Genomic DNA, 24,699 nt, shown 5'->3' with positions numbered 1-24,699 from the left:
CAGGGAGAATCTGCTCACCCTCTAGGTCATGGCGCAAAAGTGATGTCCACTTAAGAGTTTGCGACACCAGGGCATTGGTCAGGACTTGTCTAAGCGCCGAACCAGCAACAGTGAACATATTGCGGGGCCAGATTTTAAGTATTACCTTGGGGAGATGCAGACTAGAATACTGCAAACACTGAGCAGCAATTGATATCACCTGTGATGCATTTCAGTTTTCTTGCAAACCTGGCCTGTTAATGTGCCCTGAGGACCGGAGTTGACAAACACTGATCTAGATTATCAATCCCGCTGCCCAGTCCGGCAGTTGATTGCCTTTTTTTTTTTTCCTCCTGTTTTGCGAGTTCTACAATTTAAAAAGAAAAAAAAAAAATGACAGGACCAGAGATCCCAGCAGGGAACTAGGTACTTACTCCTGACTAGGCAGAAAAAAAAACTGAAGGCCTAAGGCAGAGAGGGGGAGTATACTACCTAGGACTGCCCATAGGCGTAGCCAAGTTTTTTTTTTTTTTCTGCCTAGTGTCCTACTCCCGTAGGGGGCAATATAACCTGTGGTTCTGAATAATGGAGAGCTGTGTCCGTCATGGAACAAAAGAGAAAAACAATCTTTAGAAATTACAAAGGTTTTGTCATTATCGTAAATGAAGCTCATCACACATTAGTTATAATGCTTCAATTCCCCTACAACAAAAAGCACCAAAATATCAGTGAGCCTGGGTAATAGATATCTTTATATATAGGGAAGGAATATTGAAATAATTAGCAGAATAAATCGAGGTCTAATTCCAAAACATACCAGGCTATTCATTTCCGATGACTCATAGCTCTCGCACCGATGGACGTTTCCAATTGGCTCCATTCCTTCTTCATCCCACATATAAGTTCCATCAGAGCTGTCGGACGGAGAAAGCTCCAATGAAGAAGGTGGGTCTCTATAATCCATGTCTGGAGATACTCCGTTCTCCACATAAGGATGGCTTTTGGTATCTGCTTCATTTTGTACTAAAAGAGAAAGATACAATATGAAAAAAACACACAGCTAAATCTATATACTGATGTATTATACAGTATAACTATGTCCAAACACATACATACTTCTACAACAGATATCATGCTAATCCTGACTCCACTACTTAGTGTGTCACTAACCTAGATCAATATAGAAGCTCACCACTACATGGTGAAGCCAGGATTAAAACAATGACCCTGGATATCTTACCAACAAACAAAAATCAGCTATGGCACTTACACTCTTTTAAAGTGATTTCTCCCAATATTGCCATCGTTGTATGGGATGCCACCATCTCCCTAGGCCCACATGTTGTAAAGCTCTCCAGTTTTAATACCATCAAAAGCCATCAGACCTCTGAAGTTGTATTCACTAAAGGAAAGTATTGTATATTGGAAAATGTAAACTGTGGTTTAAATTTTCTAAAAAAGTACAGTATCTTTCACACCAAAAATAGCGCCAGACATTGGCCATAACCACGAAGCCAGTACAGATCAGGGTATTGGGGCTGCAAGAAGAGCACAGACCTCACTACGTGCATGATTCTAGAGCAAGGGTCTCCAAACTTTCTAGATAAAGGGCCAATTTACTGTGCTTCAGACTTTAGGGAGCCGGACTATAGCCAGCGGGGGGGGGGGGGGGGGGGTAGGGATGAACAGCGGGATGAACAGCGCCCCACCGCTGGTGTCAGGGGAGGGGGGAATGAACAGCGCCCCACCGCTGGTGGAGGAACAGTGCCCCCACCGCAGACGTCGGGGGGGGAGGAACAGTGCCCCCACCGCAGACGTCGGGGGGGGGGAGGAACAGTGCCCCCCACCGCAGACGTCAGGGGGGGGAGGAACAGTGCCCCCCACCGCAGACGTCAGGGGGGGGAGGAACAGTGCCCCCACCGCAGACGTCAGGGGGGAAAGGAACAGTGCCCCCACCGCAGACGTCAGGGGGGAAAGGAACAGTGCCCCCACCGCAGACGTCAGGGGGGAAAGGAACAGTGCCCCCACCGCAGACGTCAGGGGGGAAAGGAACAGTGCCCCCACTGCAGACGTCAGGGGGGAAAGGAACAGTGCCCCCACTGCAGACGTCAGGGGGGAAAGGAACAGTGCCCCCACCGCAGACGTCAGGGGGGAAAGGAACAGTGCCCCCACCGCAGACGTCAGGGGGGAAAGGAACAGTGCCCCCACCGCAGCCTGGAGCCAGGGAAGGGGGGTTGGGTCAGGGAGGAGAGGAACAGTGCCCCACCACTGGTGTCAAAGGGGGGGGGGGGGACAGCGACCTACGGCTGGTGTCAGGGGGGGAGAGAACAGCGCCCCACCGCTGGTGTCAAAGGGGGGCGGGGGGGATCAGTGCCCCACCGCTGGTGTCAAGGGGGGGGGGGGGACAGCGCCCCACCGCTGGTGTCAAGGGGGGGGGGGGACAGCGCCCCACCGCTGGTGTCAGGGGGGGGGGGTGTTGTGGAAATTTTATTAATATTTATGTGGACGTTTCTTTAGGATGTATTTTTAGTTAAATTGCCATGATGTCTCCCAGTGTCAGTTTACCGGTAATCGTTATGCACAGCGAATATTGCTTTAACTGGCATTGAGGAAAGACATGTAGATGTGGAAACCTTCCATTAAATGGAGACTGCAAGTTACTTGTAGCCTGATCCTCCCTATTGGCGGTGCCGGTCCGGATCTATGGCAGTGCAAGGAGAACTTCATCGCACAAATGTATATCAGCCAGCCAGGGCCCTGGTATTCACGGCGGAGATATGTTTGTTATGTGGAATTCTTATTTCGATAATATCTGCCCTTTACCAGGATTAATGGCTGGCATCTGTCATATTTGATCCATATGATTATTGTATCTGCAGCAGTATTTCAAGGTCCCATTCACTGGAACAATAGCATGATAACTATCAAATATGGTTTTTATGAACTATATTATATTGGATCCACTAACAGGTTACGATGAGAGTGCATGCTTGTGAATTAGCGTGGCCGAGTCAATGAGAATCGATATGGCAGCCATGTTTCTTTGTTCACCTGGCAGTTGGGAGACTCTGCACACAGCCATGTTGTTCCATAAGCATTCACTCCTCTTTTCTATTGTACTTTTGAATGTATACATGTCTGTGAAGGAGTGGCTTCAAGACCACCACTTGTAACCCCCTTCCTTTTGTTCTGTTGCTGTAAATAAACATAAGCTCTGCTCTGTAGGACAGAGAGATCCTTCAGTTGGCATCGATATGACACAGCGAGCGTCTGTTCATTTCTTTGTCGCCGAGCGCATGGCTAACCTTATACAAAAGAGCTGAACATTGTAACCTTTCAGTACAAGGGATTAAAGGCGTTTGGCACGTATTAATATCCACAAGTGCGCTCTTCAGCGCAGCAAAGTTTTCAGCGCACCGAGCGAATTTCTATGCTCCAAGCTCCATTAACTTCAACAACAGAGGGGAGGAACAGTGCCCCACTGCTGGCGTTAGGGGGGAGAAACAGTGTTCCACCGCTGGAGTCGGGGGGGGGGGGGCGGAACAGTGCCCCACTGCTGTCATCAGGGGGTGGGAGATGGAACAGTGCCCCACACCGCTGTTGTCGGGGGGTGGGGAGGAATAGTGCCCCACTGCTGTCATGGGGGACAGTGCCCCACAGCTGTTGTCAGCGGGGAGGAAGGGAGGAACAGTGTCCCCCCCCATTACATCAGAGTCCGCACAGAGCCCTCCCCCCTTACATCAAAGTTTGTACAGAGCCCCCCCCCCTTACATAAAAGTTTGCATAGAGCCCCCCTTACAGAGTCCGCACAGAGCCACCCCCCCTTACATTAAAATCCGCACAAAGCCGCCCCCCCTTACATCAAAATACGCACAAAGCCACCCCCCCTTACATCAAAATCAGAACAAAGCCGCCCCCCCTTACATCAAAATACGCACAAAGCCACCCCCCCTTACATCAAAATCAGAACAAAGCCGCCCCCCCTTACATAAGAGTCCGCACAGAGCCCCCCCCCATTACATCAGAGTTTGCACAGAGCCCGCCCGCTTACATCAGTTCGCACAGAGCGCCCCCCCACACCAGAGTTTGCACAGAGCCCGCCCCCCTTACACTAGAGTCCCCCCCATTACATTAGAGTTCGCTCAGAGCCCGCCCCCCCTTACATCAGAGTCCCCCCATTACATCAGAGTTTGCACAGAACCCCCCCCTACATCAGAGTTTGCACAGAGCCCTGTGCGGACTGATGTAAGAAGGGGCTCTGTGCGGACACTGATGTAAGGGGGTGGGCTCTATTACATTAGAGGCCACTCAGAGCCCGCCCCCCCTTGCATCAGAGTTCGCACAGAGCCCGCCCCCCCTTGCATCAGAGTTCGCACAGAGCCCGCCCCCCCATCAGAGTTCGCACAGAGCCCGCCCCCCCATCAGAGTTCGCACAGAGCCCGCCCCCCCATCAGAGTTCGCACAGAGCCCGCCCCCCCATCAGAGTTCGCACAGAGCCCGCCCCCCCATCAGAGTTCGCACAGAGCCCGCCCCCCCATCAGAGTTCGCACAGAGCCCGCCCCCCCATCAGAGTTCACACAGAGCCCGCCCCCCATCAGAGTCACACAGAGCCCACCCCCCATCAGAGTTCACACAGAGCCCGCCCCCCCAGAGTTCACACAGAGCCCGCCCCCCCATCAGAGTTCACACAGAGCCCGCCCCCCTTCATTCGAGTCACCACAGAGGAGCCCCCCCCTTACAGAGTCCACACAAAGTCCCCCCCTTCACATCAGAGTCCGCACAGAATCCACCCTCACATCAGAGTCCACACAGAGCCCCCCCTTACATCAGGGTCCACACAGAGCGCCCCCCCCATTACATTAGAGTCTGCACAGAGCCCCCCCTTACATTGGTTTTATATACTAAGGCAGGAGGGAGTGTGAGCTTACTTACCCCAGTATGGAGGCTAAGGCAGAGGCTGTCTGAAGATTTTCTCCTCTGGGTTTAAACTTCCCACCCACACATGTCCAGGGAGTGTGGGCAGGGCAGACCCAGAAGAAGGGGCAGAAGGAGGAGGGGCAGATGATCTCTCCCTCCTCTCGCTTCCCTGCAGAGAGGAGGAGGAACTGTTAGAGGCGGCTCTGAGGCTGAGCTGTGCGAGAGATATACAGCTCAGCCATGCAGCCGGAGGAGACACAGGCACGACTGCACAGTGGTAGGTAAGCGGTGGCTATGGCCTATGTTAACCCTGTCCGGGCTGCGGTCACAGCTTACCTCCTGCTGTGCAACATGATCATCAACCAGCCCCGGAGCGGGTGGTCCTGGCCCATCGGGCAAACGCCCAGTCGGCCCGACAGCCAGTCCGGTCCTGGCTCCCACAATTGGTTCCAATGGGGACACTAGTTCTGGTGACCTGGGGGCTCCAATGGATTCCCTCAAGCTGCAGGGATTTTTTCTCACTGTCTGTTTTGGCTATGGGACAAGAACATGGGACAGGGCTTATGAAAACATGTTGCATATATTTCTACTTTAAGGCCTGGTTCACACCTATGCATTTTTGGTGCTTTTTACAGAAATGCAATACAGTCCATTTGACATGGTTTCCTATAGGATACATTCACATCTATGTTTTTTAGCTGCTGCATTTTTTGAAAGGGTCAGGGACTTTAATTGCAAAATTTAGCATTTTTGGTTCAATAGGCTTCAAAGGAGATGCGGCAGAAAACCAGTGTGTTTTTGATGCATTTTTTTATGCGTTTTAAGTTTTTTAATCCGTCCAACAACAAACTGGCCAAAAAAAAAAACGTATCACAAAATACATCAAAAACCCACTGCGGAAGCTAATCAAAATCAAACTGCATAGGTGTGAACCAGGCCTCATTACTCCTATGAGTTTCTTTGGCTGATTTTTTTCCAGTTTTCTTTCTTTTCTGTGCAAAGAAACAGGTTCACTTTAATCTAGACCTAAATAGATACATGCAATTGCCTTTCTTTCAGTCACGCACAAGCCAGGAGTGATAGCAAAGCCCCATGTACGCTGCATGTCGCCAGAGTCCTAACTCACACAGGACGACACATGGGAGAATCGCGTGCTCCTCCCTAGAAGCGATTTACTTGATGCTGAATGAGTGGTAAAAGGATAAGCAAGTATGTAGTGCTAGGGATGTGAAGCTAAAAAAACAAAAATCCTATTCAAAGGGGGTGCCTTCTGGGCTTAGCGAACTCGACCCCCACTGTAGCAGAACGAACATTTCTGGGACTATCCCTTTTGTATGCTTGAAAGTCCATTGCCATGCATTGGAAGAAACCAACATCCCCTCACCTCTTGCTTTTCTTTTCTTTCCAGAAACGCATTAATGCCAATCTGCCGCTCTATTTAGATACATACGACCACAGAGGCACAGGGAATACGTTTCATAATGTATGGTCAAGATGTATTGAAAAGCCCTCCACAGCGGACGACTGGGGCTGTTTTCTTTCCCTTTTTTGTTTTAGAAACGGTCATGCCTTTTACATTTATCCAAGAGTACCCATGTACCCATAGGGGAAGATGCTCTGTAACATTTTCAAGTGTTGCGGACTGGTTCATGAGCTATCACGTTAGGGGTATATATGTGGTATTACCAGTGATACCCCCCCCCCCTCCTGCCCCACGTGGGTCAGGACATTGGAGTCTGTACCCGTTTTGTTTTCTTTTTCTATGCAAAAATCCAATTAAAAAAAGATTTGCAATAAAAATAAAATAAAAATAAATATATGATCCTATTGCTTTTATTTTGTTGTGGATAGTGAGGAAGGGCTTCAGTCATCTAACCATCAGGCTATACCTTCATTTTACGGAGAAACGGTTATAGTTGTATGCATACATTGTATTTTTCAGTGTACATGCTTCATGCATGGTTCTAATGCTGGTTGCTGCCACCTTGTTTGCAGCTGCAGTACACCCATTAACTGCAGCCCACATTCTCAAGCATGCCCTGGGAGGTGCTTGGGAAAGGCAAAACCATAGAACATTTGTTACTGTAATCCTACCATTTAGTAATCAGATCATGTGACCTCCAGCTTTCAAATGACTGGCCTGTTTACTGCATGGTTTTGCAAGCCATCTCCTGCCATGTTTCCAAGACTAGAAACACTCATGACATCAGCATCTGGGGGGGTCAACACTTACATTAGGACCTTGAAAAGATTCTTAAAAAGGTTCTAAGGATGCTAATCAAAGCTCGCTGGAAAGGTTTGTAAATGTTTTTACAGATGCTTGCTGTTTTTCAGACTAGCATTTGGAACCTGATGCCTGTGTGAACAAGGTTTGAGAGAGAGAAGCGTGCCTCCTTAGTTTCGCATAACAATCCAAAGTGAAAAAAGATACGGCAACAAGCTGTTGAGTTATAGTGATTTCAGCTGCAATAATCAAAAAGCAGCTGTCCCAATCTGTTCACTTACATCACAATGTGCAGCTGTTAGAATAGATCTTTTTCTAAGTTACAGCTACTACAGAGTAAATGATTACCGGTAGGTCATTTTCCTAATGATTATAAAAGTTTCTTCTCACCATAAAGATAGTAAAGCTTCACATAAACGCTAGCTTGTAGGCAAAGAGCTAAAGTATTTGTATTGCTTTTAGATACAGTATGTGTGAAAGATCACCTGAATGCAAATCATTCTCTGAAAATAACTCAGATAAAAGAAACCACAGAGTATCTGTGGACTGAACTGCGCTCTCCCACAGGTGGTGTGTGTTGATTACAAACAATGTGCCTTAGGCCCCTTTCACACGGTCCGCATTCCGTTGTGGACCGTGCTCTGCTCAGCGGGGAACGATCCACCGATCCCCGCTGACCCGTCGGATGACAGCATCGTCTCCGCACTGTGCGCGGAGAGGGAGGTGTCAGAGCCCCGCTGCTCTCTATTGGGAATCGGATGAGAGCGGACCGCCTGTCCGCTCTAATCCGATCCGATCCCCAGGACGGATGGAAAATAGGGTTTCCATCCGTCTGGATTTCACGGACAGGATCGGATGCGGATGACAGCAGGTGTCAGCGGACATGTCTCCGCTGACATCCGCTGCTCCATAGGGCTGAATGGGGCATCCGATCAGATCCGCCTAAAAAACTGACAGGCGGATCTTATCGGAACGCCCGTGTGAAAGAGCCCTAACTGGGAGGAAAATGGGTTTTTTAAAAAGCACACAGTTTGACTCCTTTCACACAAACGTTCCGATCGGGTCTGCCTGTCTATTTTTACATTGCTTTCTATGTAGCAGTGGATGTCAGTGGACATTAGGGTTGCCACCTCATCCCTTTAAACCAAGACACACATTAATTACACAGGTTCTGTGGCCGATTAAGGTAGTAATTAAACTCACTTAGGGTCCTTTCACATTGCTTTCAGCCCAGCAGACTCCATTTTGCTCAGCGGGGGGATCGATCCCCACTGAGCAGGCGGATGACAGGTCTGTCTCCGCTCTCTGTGACGAGACAGAAGTGGGAGATCGGATGAAAACGCACAGCATGTCAGTTTTCATCCGATCCCCCAGACGGAAAGAAAACAGGGTTTCCATCCATCTGGATTTCACGGACAGGATCGGATCTGATAGCAGCGAGTGTAATGTCACCGCTGACATACACCGATTCACAGGGGTGCATGGAACATCCGATCAGGTCCGCCTGAAAAACTGACAGGCGGACCTGATCGGAAAGCCTGTGTGAAAGGGGCCTTAGTGCCTTATTTGCAGTAGACTAGCCTCAGAACCTGATTTAAAAGGGATAAGGTGGCAACCTTAGCAGACATGTGTTCGCTGACACCTGTCGGCATAGGATCCGCCAAAAACAGGCGAATGGGGATACGTTCGCCATCTGTCCGGCAGAATAAGTTGGATGACAGTCAGATAAAAACAGACAGGTGGTCCGTTTCCATTCGACGGCCCCATAGAGGAGAGCTTAGCATAGCGGAGCAGAAACAGATCAGTCATCCGCCTATTAAGCAGGGATCAGCAGAGATCCCCGCTGAGCAGGCGGATCTGCTGGACAGAGTCTGCCCCATGTGAAAGGGGCCTTAAAATGAATTGTCATGCACAAAAAAACAATAGCAGCATATAAAAATCAGAAATAGCCCAGAGTGACTGAGGCTGGGTTCACACTTGTGCGATGACAGACATTGCATGTGATTCGCACCGCACCACATTGCAGATCACATCCGATGTCTGTGTGATGCGATTTGAGTCATACAAACTGTTTGGCTCAAATTGCATCGCATTCACATGAAAATGGTGCAGGACCCTTTTTGGTCCGCACTAGAATTGGATCGCATGGGTGTTCACAACCATGCAATCCGATTTCAGCACCCTTTTACAGTTCGCACTGCGATCTGCGAAGCGCTCTGGGGGTGTCAATAACTCTACATTGACACCCCCAGCGGTTCACAGATCTCAGTGTGAACCAGTGTGCGAAAAAGAGCGCACATCACATAGTGTAGTAACATGAGAGAGATTTACTGACGGGAATGAGAGAGGGGGGGGGTGCGGTAAGAAGCAGGATGCTGGAGCTGATGTAAAGTTCGTGCAAGTGACGTTGACTCCCCGCCTTGGCCACAACTTGTAAGAAGCGATGGCTGCTGCTGGAGATACCGACACTGCAGGAGGAGATGATAGGAGCCCAGAAGTCCTGGAACCATCCAGAAACCACCTGTAGTACACCGCAATGCTCCCCTGGTAACAGGAACGCGTTTTAAAGCAATTCAGCTTCTTTATCAATCTGTGAAAAAACTGTCTAAATACCCGCTATAAATAAGACCGACCAAAGAGGGGGAAGGCGGGCCTAGCCTCACACCTGCGGTGAACACAGGTGAAAAAATGCGAGGCTTGCAGGTGCCATTAATTCCGGCAGAGGCAAGAAGAAAAAAAAGTAAATATATATAAGTGTGTATATATATATATATATATATATATATATATATATATATATATATATATATATATATATATATATATACATACACACACACACACACGATTTAATAATTTATAGGTTTTCAGCATTAAATTTCTCCCACGTTGCTGCACTATGGAGATGTGCACTCTCTTTTCCACAATAATTCTCTGAATGTCCAACTTTGAACTATAAATACATGGGGGCAACCCTATTTATTATATATTTTGTCTTTCTTGCTGCTGATCAAGTTTACCTGAAATTGTCCTTAATAAAACAGACTATATGTAGAGTCAAATGAAATGAAACAACCTGCTAGCACATGCACAGCAAAGCAAGAGATGTGCTTTCATGTCTCTTCTACGGCTCACACAAGCTTTCCTTCTGCTCCACTTTGTTTACTTTACTGCTGGGAGCTATGCAAATACACAGTATTTCCAGTAGGAAAGAGCATACAAAGTCCATCCATGTTACATTAATGGGCCAATTGCCAAACGTCAGTACTGTCACATGGGGAAAGTCTATAGCCTTGTGTGAAGTAAGACGTAAACATGGGTTGTGTGGTAGGAAGGCGGGATTAAAGTAAACCTTTTGCTTGAACTGCAATCGCACACAGGTTCACTTTAACGTAACACTAAACAATATCCTTGTTCTCTAAAATAAAATCCACACACATCCACACTTAAAGAGGAAGTAAACCCTCCTCTGACACTTTTACCTATAGGTAAGCCTATATTAAGGCTTACCTATAGGTACTGTAAATATCTAATAAACATGTACCGTTTAGGAGATATTTACCTTACATGCAGCCAGTGACGTCACTGGCACATGCGCTCTGAAGGAACGGCCGCTGGTGCCGTTCCTTCAGAGTCCCGTGCCGTGACCCTCGGGTCCCACGCGCGTGCGCGGGAGTGACGTCACCGCGGCTCCGACCAATCAGATGGCCGGATGCCGCGATCCCGGAAGACGGGCGACTGGACATGTCGCCCGTCATCCAGCTAAGCGGGCGGCACGGCGGGGGCTCGTTCTTAGGTAAGTATTTCATAATGAGCTAGTATGCGATGCATACTAGCTCATTATGGGTTTCTCTTTCAGGTTTCAGAAAAAAAAAAAAAAAACAACTTTCGAGGGTTTACAACCTCTTTAATGGACCTGTAATCTATTTTTCAGAAAATTATTTCTTAAGCCCCTACTCACAGGCTGAATGTCTGGCAGCATTGACCGATTCAACAGAAACGACATTCACCCCATGTGTACTGCAGCAGGTCCGACAGGTGCATGGTCAATAAAGGTCTACCGACCGCCAACCAGATCAGCGCTGACCAGAGTGTTCTGGCAGGAGGGTTGTCCCCGTCATAACACAATAGCTCAGTGGGGGAGACCACTGTACTAACATTGGATTGTTAGTAAAGCAGCTCCGACCTGAGCTGTCAAGTTTTTTTTTTTTCCTTCCTGCTGGGTTGAAGGGAAAAAAAATGCAGTGTGTACAAGGCTTTACTGTGTTTTTCTGCCTCCTTATAACACCCTCAACTGACTCATGAACCTCTCCTTTTACCCATCATTTCTGTTTGTTTGGAACGAGCAGTGCACACAGGCACTGCTCTATGCACACTACAAACCCCTTAGTCTCTACTCCATCTCGGGGGCACAAGCCTAGCCAGCCTCTAATAGGAAAAAAAAAAATCGGGGAGCGGCTATAGGATTGGGAACACATTATACTGTATGTTCTACCCTAAAAACGGAAACATGATCCTGAAGGTGAACTTCACCTTTAACTTGGCAAACAGCTGTACCTGTAAGAAGAGTGTAAATACTTGTCCTGAAGCGCACATCATCAAAGGCTACTTGCTAGAGTAATCATCCCCCAAGTCTGCTGTGAAACCAACATTTATGGAAGTTATGAAAGCCTTGCAGTACTAAATGATTCCTCCTAGTGACTTTTACATCACTACAGGACACACCTGGAAGTGTCAGTTCCCAGCGAACGTCACAGGAAAAGAAGAAATACGATACGCTAATTTCCCAATATGTGCAATGTACATTACATAAATTTCCCTGATGCAGTCGCATTTGACGAAACATGCTGAGTGGAGCCAGATGTGATGTCATTATTCACGTGCGCTGTAAATGTCGAATAGGATTTGAATGTTTTTGAATAGTGCTATTCTACAGTCTACATGTGAGTGTTCTTAACATTTTAGATAAACTGGTGGTTGTTGATTTTACGCTATTGGGAGTGGCCTCTTTTTTCCCTGCTTATATGTATACATGCCTCATGGGCGAGATATGCAAGGGAAAAAGTGACAGTACATACAGACACAGCTATCCTTATTACATCATGATCATGTTTATGATCACTCAGGCATCGAGGGTCATTTACCTTTGTTAAGTGCTAATATCCTGCATTAGGATGGTGTGGAGTTCGTTTGATCATCTGGTGTATGGAGGGTTCATTGGTGTTATCTGGAATTTTGGCTTTGGATCATTGTGGACATTATTAAAAGAGGAATTTCACACTTTCAATCAACACTATTTTTAATCCTTATCTGGTTAGCATTAGTAAATAGATAGGAAAGTATATAATTTACAATTTACTTTTTTTTTTTACTTTTAGTTTCTTCCTGGTTTACATGCCTAGACAAATGATGTCATAGGAGTTTTCAGGAGGAGTTTTCTCAGCTAGGCAAACCCTCCTGTCTGCATGCATGGGCTAAGGGCAGATGGATTTCAGGAAGTAAATTAATCATCTGCCCTTGCTCAACATGGTCACAGCCAGAAATGCTAGGGGCTGCTTTTCAAAGTGATTTTTTAGTCAAATAAAGCATTGACACATGAATGGGTGAGTTTATTTGAATATAAAAATTAATCAAAAGAACGTTTTTAATTTGTGGAGCTCAGATGCAGTGCAGTTTGGCTTTAAGTTTGTTGTGTCATTTCATTGAGTTTATTTTGTATTGCAGTTGTCTTTTACTTTGTGGCACTAGGTTATACTGCATCACATAAAAGGAATTTCAGTAATGTATATTGTAATTTTGCTTAGATATCGGATATAGTGCAAGCAGCTTTTTTCCCCTCTTTTTGACCCAGAGTACAGTTTCACAAGTTAATGCATTTTATACAACTTGATGACACCCAAGTGACCATGTGCCTTTCGGTTGTGCGGGCAGAGGAAAAGGTCATTTTTTTTCCCCTTTTACACAGGCGCAGCTGTTTCCCACATTTAAATGAAATGGCCACTTAAGTAGTACGTTTTTAATGCTAAGCCATTTACCTGATATTTTCACATCAATCCAGTCATCTGAAGTATTGCTGTTGCGTTGATTCCTAGCTTTAAGTTCACCCAGTGAATATAAGGACTCTTCTGGTAAGCTTTTGTCAAGTTTTTCATCACTAAGTGCTTTATTCCCATCTTCCAAATCTATAAAATGATTAAAAAAAACACACTACATTTTCATATTTATATAAAAAAGATTTTTGTAAGATCTTACCGTAAAATCTTTTTCTCTGAAGTCCATTGACAGACGCAGCCTCATTTTTATGAGCTGTATGGGTTATGCTGCCACCTGCAGGAGTAGTCTAGGCAGTACATTAGTACAACGTTTTACATATACACGCCCACGGGGCTGTCCCTCCAGACATAACCCTCACACACACACACAACCCAGCACTTCAGTTTAGTTGCAAGCAGTGAAGACAAAAAAAACATCCCCAAATCAGAGGGGCGGGTGTTGCGTCTGTCAATGGACTTCAGAGAAAAAGATTTTACGTTAAGATCTCACAAAAATCTTATTTTCTGTATCGTCCATTGACAGACGCAGCCTCATCTTCATGAGCTGTATAGGACATCCCAAAGCAGTATAGGCATGGTGGGAAGAACGCAACCAGAAAGTAATGTAAACTCCAAAGGCTAAACTTAGCAAAATGGGTAACATGAAGCTCAACCAAAACAACATGAGCTCACCCAGGTAAAAGACCCCTAGGAGAATAAGAAAAAAATATTCTCTTATGAAAACAGCAGCCTGCAAAACCTTGCGGACAAAAGAGGCATCCGAAGTAGCCCACAAATCCACCTTGTAAAATTTGGTAAAAAGGTGTGCACAGACGATCAAGTGGCTGCCTTACAAACCTGTATAACCTAGGCCTGATGGAGAAAAGCCCAAGAGGCACTCAGCGCTCTAGTAGAATGCGCCTTCACAGGGAAAGGAGGAACCCGACCCTTGAGTGAATAAGCCTGAACAACCGTCTGCCTGATCCATCTCGAGATGGTCACAGTGGACGCAGCTAAACATTTGGGAGGACTGTACGTAAGGACAAAGAGTCCGATTTTCTAAAGGACTCAGTGACCAACAGATAAACTCTTATCGCCGAACCACATCCAGAGGAGTGCAAGGCAATTTCCTTGGGATGCTTAGGCTTAGGACATAAGGAAGGCAACACGATGACTTCATTAAGATGAAAATCTGACACCACCTTAGGGAGAAAAGATGGATTAGGCCGGTGGACCACTCTATCCCTGCGGACCACCAAATAAGGCGGACAGGACAGCGCCACCAACTCCGATACTCTGCAAGCAGAAGTGATAGCCACCAGGAAGGCAACCTTCTGCAACAAGGAAAGCAGACAAAACTACCCAAAATTCTCAAAAGGAGGCTTTTGAAGAACAGACAAAATCAGTTTGAGATCCCACGGAGGTAACAGGAATCTCCTCGGAGGAGCCAGATGATGCACCCCCTGAATAAAAGTGTGGATCAAGCTTTTAGTAGCCAACGGATGTTGGAAGTAGATGGCCAAGGCCGACACCGGACGCCAAGTGCTGCTCAACCCCCTTCTGCAAAAAGGCCAATACCCTAGCTATAGAGAACAAGCGAGGGTGCAGCTGCAGCGATTTACATCATGAAATGTACGATTTCCATGTACGATGACAGATCTTCCTAGATGTCGACTTCTTGGCCTTCAAAAGGGTAGGAATCACCGAGTCAGAGAGGCCTCTATCCCTCAACACCTTGCTTTCAAAAGCCAAGCCGTTAAAGCCAGCGACTAAAGTAGGATGGAAGATCGATCCTTGAGATAGTAGATCTTCCCGCAGAGGAAGTCTCCATGGAGGATCCACGATCATTTTTACCAGTTCTGCGTACCAAGACCGCCGAGGCCAGTCTGGTGCCACCAAAAGGACCGGAAAGCCTTCCATCACCACCTGGCAAAGAAACCTCGGCAGGAGTACGAGCGGAGGGAAGGCATAGATCAGGCGATACTGACTCCAAGAAGCCACCAGAGCGTCTGTGGCGTCGGCCAGAGGGTCCAGAGACCTGGCCACAAACTGCTGAACTTTCCTGTTGAGGGGGGACGCAAAACAGATCCACGTCCGGGGTCCCCCACCAGACACAGGCGATGAAACACCTCTGGATGAAGGGACCATTCCCCTTGATCCAACACCTGACGACTCAGATAATCCGCCTGCCAATTCTCCACACACGGAATGTGGACTGCGGAAAGAGCTGGAACATTGGCTTCTGCTCAAACCAGATTCTCAGCCACCTCCCTGGCCACCAGAGTACTCTTGGTGCCCCCTTGATTGATGTAAGCCACGGCTGTGGCATTGTCCGACTGAATGCAAACCAGAGAGCCGCGTAGCAGACTCATCCAGTGAAGCAGGCAGAGCTTGATCGCCCTCAGTTCCAGAATATTGATAGGCAGGGAAGACTCTTCCAGCGACCAAGTCCCCTGGGCACAGAGCTTCCCCAGCAATCCACCTCAGCCTGACATGCTGGCGTCCGTGGTGACTACCGTCCAAAACACTGGTAGGAAGGATTTGCCCTGGCATAGGAGAGGAGACTGGAGCCACCAAGAGAGCAGACTTGGTGAGATGGCTCAACCGAATCTCCAGGTCCAATGACCGGGGATCCCTGTTCCATTTTGTCAGAATCTCCTTCACAGTCTCGAATGAGATTGAGCAAACAGGACTGCCTTGAAGGCCGAGACCAGCAGACCCAGGGCCCTCATGCATACCCGCAAGGTTCTCCATTAGCAACCAGACCACCCTTTGCAATTTTGGAAGCTTGTCCAAGGGGAGGAAGACCCTCAGCAGTGTAGAGTCGAGGATCAGCCCCAGATAAGTGACCCACACGGATGGTGTCAGAGCAGATTTTTTTTTAATTAATCGTCCACCGGAACTATTAAAGGGTCTGAATCGTGATAGAGACGATGCCCGGCAGAACCGAGTAGGAAACTGCTCGCAACAGGAGATCGTCCAGATATCCCACAATTGAGATACCCTGCTGACGTAACAAGGCCAGCACAGAGGCTAGGACCGTGGTAAAAACTCTAGGAGCCGAGGCGAGACCAAAGGGTAACACCACAAACTGAAAGTGCTCCTTAGCCACCGCAAAGAGGAGGAAAAGCCGATGTCCCTTGAAAATAGGGACGTGGAGATACGCATCTTTGATATCGATGAAGGCCAGAAAATCCCCCTGATTCAAGGATGCCACCACTGACCGAATGGACTCCATTTGGAATCTTCTGCACCCGCACAAAGCGGTTCAAAGCCTTAAAGTCCAGGATTGGACGCACCTTGCCCTCCTTTCTGGGCACTGTGAACAGGTTTGAATATAAACCTTGAGAGCATTCCTGCAGAGGAACTGGCACAAATCACCCCTTGAGCCAGGAGATCTTGCACAGATCCTTCAAACGATCCGGAGACAGGTGAAGATTCGACTGAAAAAACCTGTCCCCCTGGCCGGGACCAGAATTTGATTTTGCACCTGGAAAAAATCAGTTTGTGAACCCAATTGTCCTGAATGAAGGAAGTCCAGGGTCCTTGAAAGAAGTGCAGACATCCCCCCCACCCCTGAGACGGGTGAGGGCGCCCCTTCACGCTGAAGAGGACATGTCAGCAGCACCGGACTGACAGGTCTTGGGCTTGTCCCAACGCTTTTCAGCCCCTCCAGAAGCTCTGAACGGCTTACATTTTTCTTGCGCCCCGGAGGCACGAAAAAAATATTTGTGAGCAGAAAAGGAGGGACCCTGCTTAGTACGGGGTGTCTTACCCTTGGAGGATTGAGGAAGAAGAGTACTCTTCCCGCCAGTCAAGCCATTGATCAACTCATCGAAAGTCGCCCAACGCTCTCCCAGAAAAGGGAGATCTGCCAGGGCTTTCTTAGAAGCTTGGTCAGCCAACCAGCTCTTTAGCCAAACCATGCACCTCAAGGCAATTCCCACAGCCGAAACCCTGGCCACCAGGGGAGTCGTGTCTATAGACGCATCACACAGGAACACCAGGTCCTGGATTACCTGGTCCAAAAGTTCCAGCTGTTCTGGGGGGAACAGTTGCAGGGTCCAAAGACCCCCGCAAACCCCTAATCCATTCCGTCACTAACCATGAGACTAAAAAAAGACACAAACACCAGTTTCAAAATGGAACCCGCCAGCATGTGAAGATGGCGGAAAAAGGGATTGCACCCGCCTGTCCACCGAATCCATAAAGACCAGAGAATCTTCCACAGACACAAGGGTAGATTTGTTTAATCCGGAGACAGGATGGTCCACTTTAGGAGGCACCGTCCAATGGTTGGAAACCTTTTCAGCAAAAGGGTACCAACGTTTTTCCACCACTAACACGCGATTAACGTGCCGCCATTGGTCATTCACAATATCATGAAAAGTGTCTGGACAAGGGAAAACCTTGCCAGATTTCTGAGACTTTTGGGAGCCAAAAGCCACCCATGTCCCTGCCTGTGTGGGTTCATCAGCCAATTTTAAGGTTTCCGGTACTGAAATAATCAGAGCTTCCACTAAAGCGTGTCCCCGCGCTGCAGCCGAAGAGAACAGGTCCCCTTCACCATCCGACTGCGAGGACAGCAGCCCCTCTGTTAGGGGAGCATCCTGGGCTACCTCATCAGCCTCTGAATCAGGGGACACCCCCAAAGATGGAGAAGGAAGCGGCCGTTTCCGGCTATCAACCTTTTTCATGACTAAATCAACTTTTGTCGCCAGGCTTTCCAGAGCTGCTGAAATCGCAGCCACCGGCCAGCGTCTGCGACCCGGACTGTCTGGGAGTCGCACAGAGTGGGTCTGAGGGTGAGTTCACAGTCTGGGCCTCCATTTTGCAAGATAGAAAAAACAGCAGTCGCTTTAAAAGCAGCGATCGTGGTTCCCACCACCAATCGCCGCGTTCTGCGGAGTCCCCCTTTAAACTACACTAAAGGCAGAGTATGCAGGGATATGTCCGCAAGGACCCTAGTACTGTACCACCTCAGAGAAAAGACTTCATAAACGTTCCCAACAGCTTTGAGAAATAGACAGGAAATGACCTTGGCCAGCAGCAGTAAAGAGCACAGGAAGTGATCTCGTCTGAATGTAAGGTCACGCTACACAAATATGGATGCCCATAGAAGTGAATAGGAAGCTCAGGGAAAATGGCTGCCTCATGCAAGTCAATGGTGAAAATTCTACATTGCCCACACTTAAGATGGTGGCGCCCACGGCTTGCCATGCAGCCAGGGACCGACACTATGAAGGCCTTAAGGATCCACAACAGGAACCAGCAATTCCAAAAGTAACATACCACCCCCAACCCCCCCCCCCAGGGCACCAGTCACCCAAGACACATAGCGCCCCCCCCCCACGGGAACTGGGAAGGGGGAGGGGTGCACACACAGACCGGGCAGGCCAGGGGGGTCTTTTAGGAGGCATAAATTTCACTATCCCCAGGAGAGGGCCCACATCCCCCCAAGGCCAACAGGGGCAGGGGTGGCACATTTACTCTCCATACCATGGAACGGGTGGGCTCCACTCAAGGCAGACTGCCTCCCACCCGAAGTGGGGTTGCTGCCAGCCGAGAGGTACGATGCGACTCAGGGCGTCGTGTCCCAGCGAGGCATCCGCTTGCAGGCTCATCCCCATCCGGAAAAGGGGCACCATCATGGCAAGGCCTCGTGTGGGACTATAACCTGCTCACGCTCGTAGGCCAGACTAAGGGGACCATAAGGATCTAGATTATCCAGTGCTAAGCCCCAGCCAGCATCGTTGCTTGTAGATCACCAGGAAATTCTTCCCTGAACACTAGCTAGCAAGTGAGTAAAGAGAAATAAAATAAAATATTCTGAAAAAGAATAAAAAAAACTGGGACCGGAGTTCCAGCAGGAAACCTAGGTCCTACTCTTTCTCTAGGCAGAAACAAACTAAAGCGCTGGGCTGTGTGTGTGAGGGTTATGTCTGGAGGGACAGCCCCGTGGGCGTATATATTTTATATATATATATATATATATATATAAAAACTTTGTACTAATGTACTGCCTAGACTACTCCTGCAGGTGGCAGCATAACCCATACAGCTCATAAAGATGAGGCTGTGTCTATCAATGGACGATAGAGAAAGTACTATTTTGAAACACATGAAAGTGATCAATGATTACTGAATGTCGTAATGAGTTCTTTCGGAGCATTAAGTCAGCCAGAAAACAATTACAGTTATATGCAGTTGTTTGCAGACAACACCCAAACAGAGGAGCTTTCAGTAAATAGAAAACTGAACTGGATCCAGGCAGATAGGAAAAAAACTTGTGTAGTTATGTGTTCATTAAAAAATCATTAGCTGTACCTTGAAAAGCATCACAAGTATAGAACAGAATTTGAATCGGTATATCCCAAAACTATAGCAGCTCTTAGAATGTGGGAGGGAAAGGCAACAACATGAGCCAATCAGTTGCAGTGTTCATGTAGTAACAATAAACATGCTGATAGCAGAAAAGGGCAGAGTCAGGCTAGGTTCACACTTGACCAAACTGTTGAGGGTATCGCTGCTGTTCCCGCACCCGCAATCACTCACAAATGGCACCCTCACGCATCTCAACCCCCATCGCTTTTGCGGGTGTAGGAACCGCAGGAAAATTGCATTGTGTATCTTCATTGAGGCCGCATTTTATAAAAAGGACCTTTTTTTTGCGAGAAACGCAGGCACGGCATCCCATTCAAATGATTGGGCTGCCGAGCCCACGCAAACGCAGCCCGCAAACCCACGCAGGTGTAAACTATGGGTCAGTCTGCCACTTCTCCTTCACTGTTGATGAGCATGGGGAGATCAGACCTAGCTGTATAGTGCTGGTCTCTAGGCTGGCTGTGCTTGCCTGGAAGAACCATGTAACTATCTGTAATTGATGGACAGAAATACAAATCCTTTGGCAGGTTAAACAGCTCCCATATATTCATTTCATCTGTATTAACTCACTGCCTGATGTAGACTTTAACTGACAAAACAATACTTAGTGCATGCCAGGTAAACCAATCAGTGGGATAAAAAAAAGACACTGGTCTACAACACTCCTGCACCACAAACCGTATGTTTACAGTAAATATAAAGCAGGACTTTACAATACTGGTCCTAATTTTGCTAAAAACTAAATCTCTTAATACAATGTTATTCCATGGTGACCAGTACCGCTGCCATGAAAGGGGGTGTGTCTCTTCCCTCCAGTCAGCCATCAGGGGTCTCCTCATTGAATCTGTAAAGTGTAACTTCAGCTCTCCACCCCCTTTTCTCTGACAGCTCAGACCAGCTTTATTAATTCTAGACTTTGAACAGATGTAAAGAGAAGCAGATAAAGATACAACTTATGTAGAAGGATTTGTTTCCGCTATGTCTATCACCTGAGACGTGTCACTTCACTGGGTATATCTAAGGGTTTACAACCACTTTATTATACTGACATTTACTATGTGGATCACTGGGCAAAAAGATAACAATTAAAGAGAAATATGCACAGCTGAGATGTCCCTGCAGGGGTTTGAGCAAAAGACAAACCAAAAGAAAGCCAGGTAAGCACATCTTGGGCAGGTAAACTTTCACACGGGTGTTCCGTTTTTCCTTTTTTCATCCATCCGTTGACGGAAGAAAAAATGGACAATGCATAGAAAAACAGATGTAAACTGATGATAATCCCCTTTTACATCTGTTTACACCTGCATCTCTCAACATCAGTTTATTGAAACTGATCAAAGCCCTATTTTTGTTCCGGAATGGATGAAAAATAGATATAAATGGACAAATAGTACATTTTTGCATTGGTAGTGGATGTCAAAAAAGCTGATGTAAAAGCTGAATCCATATTTTGAAAAAAGTGACTAAACTGATGAAACAAAAACAGAACCTTAATGATCAAAAGTATAAAATCAACCATGGCTGCACTCACAAATTTCATAGACTACAAGCTCCTGGAATGTGGCCCCAGCTTGCTAAAGTTGTAGAACCGCTAACATTGTGGCCAATGATGTCCAAAAGTTACTCAGCATAAAGTTTGAATCTCTCCCTGCAATTTGACAGGTTGAGGGAAGGTGTCAAGTTGAATAGATTGCTTTCCTTCAGCCTGTTGGTCTCTAGGGAGAGATTCAACCTTTATGCTGTGTAACCACCACTGGACATCACTGACCACAATGTGAGCGGTTCCACAACTTCAACAAGATGGGGCTGCATTCAAGGAGTTTGTAGTCTACGTGAGAGCAACTATAGTTGATTTTTATACTTTAATCATTAAAATGTAAAGAAGTTCAGCCAAAAGCGAACTCTATATCTACTGACAGTCACATTCTAAGACTAGACAAAAAAGAGAAAATTATTTGATGCATTAAAAGCGAGATTCCTCCATCCCTAAATATAATAAAATGGAAAATACATGGGCTTTAGATGAGGCAACGCACAAAAGATAAGCATATTAATACTTTTATTACATGGTAGAAAAAACTAATTGAATGGTACAATCAAATTATTATATATATATATATATATATAATGAGCTAATCCACAATCAATAAATAGGTATAAAAATATAATTTCATATTCATTGCAGTATAGGCATATTGTCGCATAATAATCGCTTGTCATCCTAACATTCTACACGTTTCATGGAGTCCACTCATCAGGAGTAGATGCAAGAAATATATAGATCAGCTCAAAAAGAACAAAAGAGAAAAAAAAAAAAACTGAAGGAAAAAATAAAAAAAATTATTTTATTATGCGATAATATTAATGCCTATATTGCGATTAATGTGTAACTATATTTTTATACCTATTTATTGATTGTGGATTAGCTTATTATATATAATAATTTGATGTCTGTCATTTGATTGTACCATTCAATCTGTTTTTTCTACCATGTAATAAAAGTATTAATATGCTTATTTTTTGTGTGTTGCCTCATCTAAAGTCCCATGACCAATGTATTTTCCATTGTATAACATTCTAAGATTAATCTATCCAACCCTGTAAAGCAAAAATTGCTATGCATACCTTTTCTGCAGCCGCTTCGGTCTAGTCCCATGCTGAGCTGTGAGTGGTGGCTTCTCTGTGTAGGAATGTGCAGGACAGGCAGCCGGCAATGGAAGCCCCACAGTAAGTCTATGGGGTAACGTTATGGGTAACGTTACTTCCCTGGCATTCCCAGCCAGCTGTCTCTTCCACACAGCATAGGCCACTGGAGACCAGACCAGATCGGCTGCAGATAAGATATGCATAGCGAGTTTGATAGATTAGCCTTAGAATGTGGCTGTCAGTAGATTTAGAGTTTGTTTTTGGTTGAACATCCAACTTTAACTGCGCAAGGTGTGCTTTTCCCTGTTTTTCTCTTGTCTTGCACAGATCAAGTGCACTCCCTTGTGCATAGTGTAATCAGGGACAGCTGTAGACTTCAGCTTTTAGCAAAGACTTGGGACTATATTTGGATACTGCTGGTGCTGACCCCGTCATGGGCGTCAGTGGGAGGAATAGTGACCCCCGTCATGGGCGTCAGTGGGAGGAATAGTCACCCCGTCATGGGCGTCAGTGGGAGGAATAGTGACCCCGTCATGGGCGTCAGTGGGAGGAATAGTGACCCCGTCATGGGCGTCAGTGGGAGGAATAGTGACCCCGTCATGGGCGTCAGTGGGAGGAATAGTGACCCCGTCATGGGCGTCAGTGGGAGGAATAGTGACCCCGTCATGGGCGTCAGTGGGGTGGAATAGGCCCCCCCGTCATGGGCGTCAGTGGGGTGGAATAGGCCCCCCCGTCATGGGCGTCAGTGGGGTGGAATAGTGCCCCGAGGGCCGGATGAAGACAAGCAAAGGGTCACATCTGGCCAGCGGGCCGCAGTTTGAGGACCTTGACATAGATAGGGTTTAGGTTATCCTAAATTGAAAACTAAAAAAAAAAAAAAAAAAATGGTTTGGCTGTACTTTAAGGCTAATGTACAATTACTGAAAATGATAAGTAAATTTACCAGACATATTCATATCAAGCCACTCCTCCATGTTATTGCTAATAATTTGTTTTTCATCCCGCTGTTCAGCCAACAAATGTTGTGATGGCTCATTAGGCAATATCTTCTCTGGTTTTTCCACAATAATGGTTTTATTCGCATCCTCCAAGTCTAGAAAATCATCACTAAAATCCTCACTGAAATCATTCTTGTCAGACGATGACAAAGAGGAAATAGAAAGTTCATCCACATCTTCACTGAAATAACTATCTCTGAAGTCTTGCTGTTCTAGATTATTGCAAGAAGATAGAATGTCGATGTCCAAGTCCTTGTCTACCCCTTTATGGTGTTGGTCTGTTGCTTGACACGTCCCATTTGACAAGAATTCCATTTTGTTGTTTACTGGAGTGACAGAAGATTCTTTTGTTCCATCAGGAATGATCTCCCTGGTGTATGTTGCTCTGCTTACTTTTTGTAAAGATGGACGGGTTAATTTGTAACCTAAAGGAGCTGAAGCCACAGGACCATTTGTAAAAACGGGTTTCTTTAGGTTAGATGTTATACCTGTAGGATATGTCCTTGTAAACATAGACTTTATTTGGGGCTCATTACCATTTGACAGACCGTACGGCTTTGCAGTCCTGGATTTAGGATCTGATCGTGTAAGTAAATGCTGTGATTGATGCATTTTCACCATATCTGTGTCTCTGTGAAGAGAATAAGACCTGGTCAATCCTGCAGTTGGAAACTTGGAATTCTGAATAGAGTGGGAAAAGCTCTGTGATCTCCTAACATGGGTGAATGGCTTGTTGTCAGGAAAGACGTGATTGGTGAAGTTTCTACTTGTAGCAGAATTGGCTCTTGGTCTATATAAGCCAGTGGGAGGCTTAGCTGTGTAAACTCCATTAGCCAGTGGTTTATGTCCACTCAACCCAAGGTAGGAAGTCCTACCAAACTGGGTACCTTTTGTAAATTTAGTTGAACTAGACAGTAAATTCTCACTCAAGTCTTCTTTATGTGACACCAACATGTTGCTTTGCTTCCCAGGTTTTGGGACACCTAGTCTGGGTGCATCATTCTGCACCATTACCTGGAATGAGGTTTTTTCAATGGCAAGATTAGGTGGTGCTCTTGAAATTTGGTCATTTTGTGGATATCTTGCCTTGCTCCAGTTTAAAGTAAATGCAGGTGTCCTGTCATGTTCAATGTGCTTTTCAACACTAAAGTTTCCCTTAGTGGATATCCCATTACATGTGCCATTTGGTGCCCGTTGCAGTAAGCTTCCTACAGGCTTGGATGTACCAAATTTCGGTAATTTAGAACCTACAGAGGCTCTCAGCTGGAACTTGTCTTCCATGGGAGGGTAAGTGCATTGGTATTTTGAATTAATTCAGATCTGTAAAAAAAAATAAAATAAAAAAAAAAAAAAACACTGTTAGTGCCAAAAATACTGTACCTATATATCCAACACAGACTCATTGCAGCAGACAAATAGGGGAAAAGACAAACAAAGCCATAACAACTGTGCATGGAAGAGTACTGTTAACCCAACGTTTCATATTCCTGATATGTGCCTGCTGTACAAATGTACTTGT

General features: G+C 46.4%; 1 protein-coding gene across 3 annotated transcripts in view; it reads right to left on the bottom strand.

Annotated features, from left to right (window-relative positions):
• The window catches only part of CCSER2 (coiled-coil serine rich protein 2), a 124,525-nt gene extending 100,029 nt beyond the window's left edge, over positions 1-24,496 (bottom strand). For all 3 annotated transcript variants that reach the window (XM_082269402.1, XM_082269404.1, XM_082269403.1), the window contains exons 1-3: positions 23,126-24,496; positions 13,156-13,302; positions 797-1,002 (exon numbers count right to left, since the gene is read on the bottom strand). In XM_082269402.1, coding sequence (XP_082125528.1) covers positions 797-1,002; positions 13,156-13,302; positions 23,126-24,461 — 1,689 coding nt within the window. In that variant the 5' untranslated portion in view covers positions 24,462-24,496. The remainder of the gene's footprint in view (positions 1-796; positions 1,003-13,155; positions 13,303-23,125) is intronic.
• Between the last annotated feature and the right edge of the window lie 203 nt (positions 24,497-24,699).

The sequence above is a fragment of the Pelophylax lessonae genome (genome assembly GCF_965119305.1).
Source record: "Pelophylax lessonae genome assembly, chromosome: 9".
In the NCBI taxonomy this organism is placed as follows: Eukaryota; Metazoa; Chordata; class Amphibia; order Anura; family Ranidae; genus Pelophylax; species Pelophylax lessonae.
Note: the sequence above shows the minus strand (reverse complement) of the source record. Positions and strands in the feature narration are given on the sequence as shown.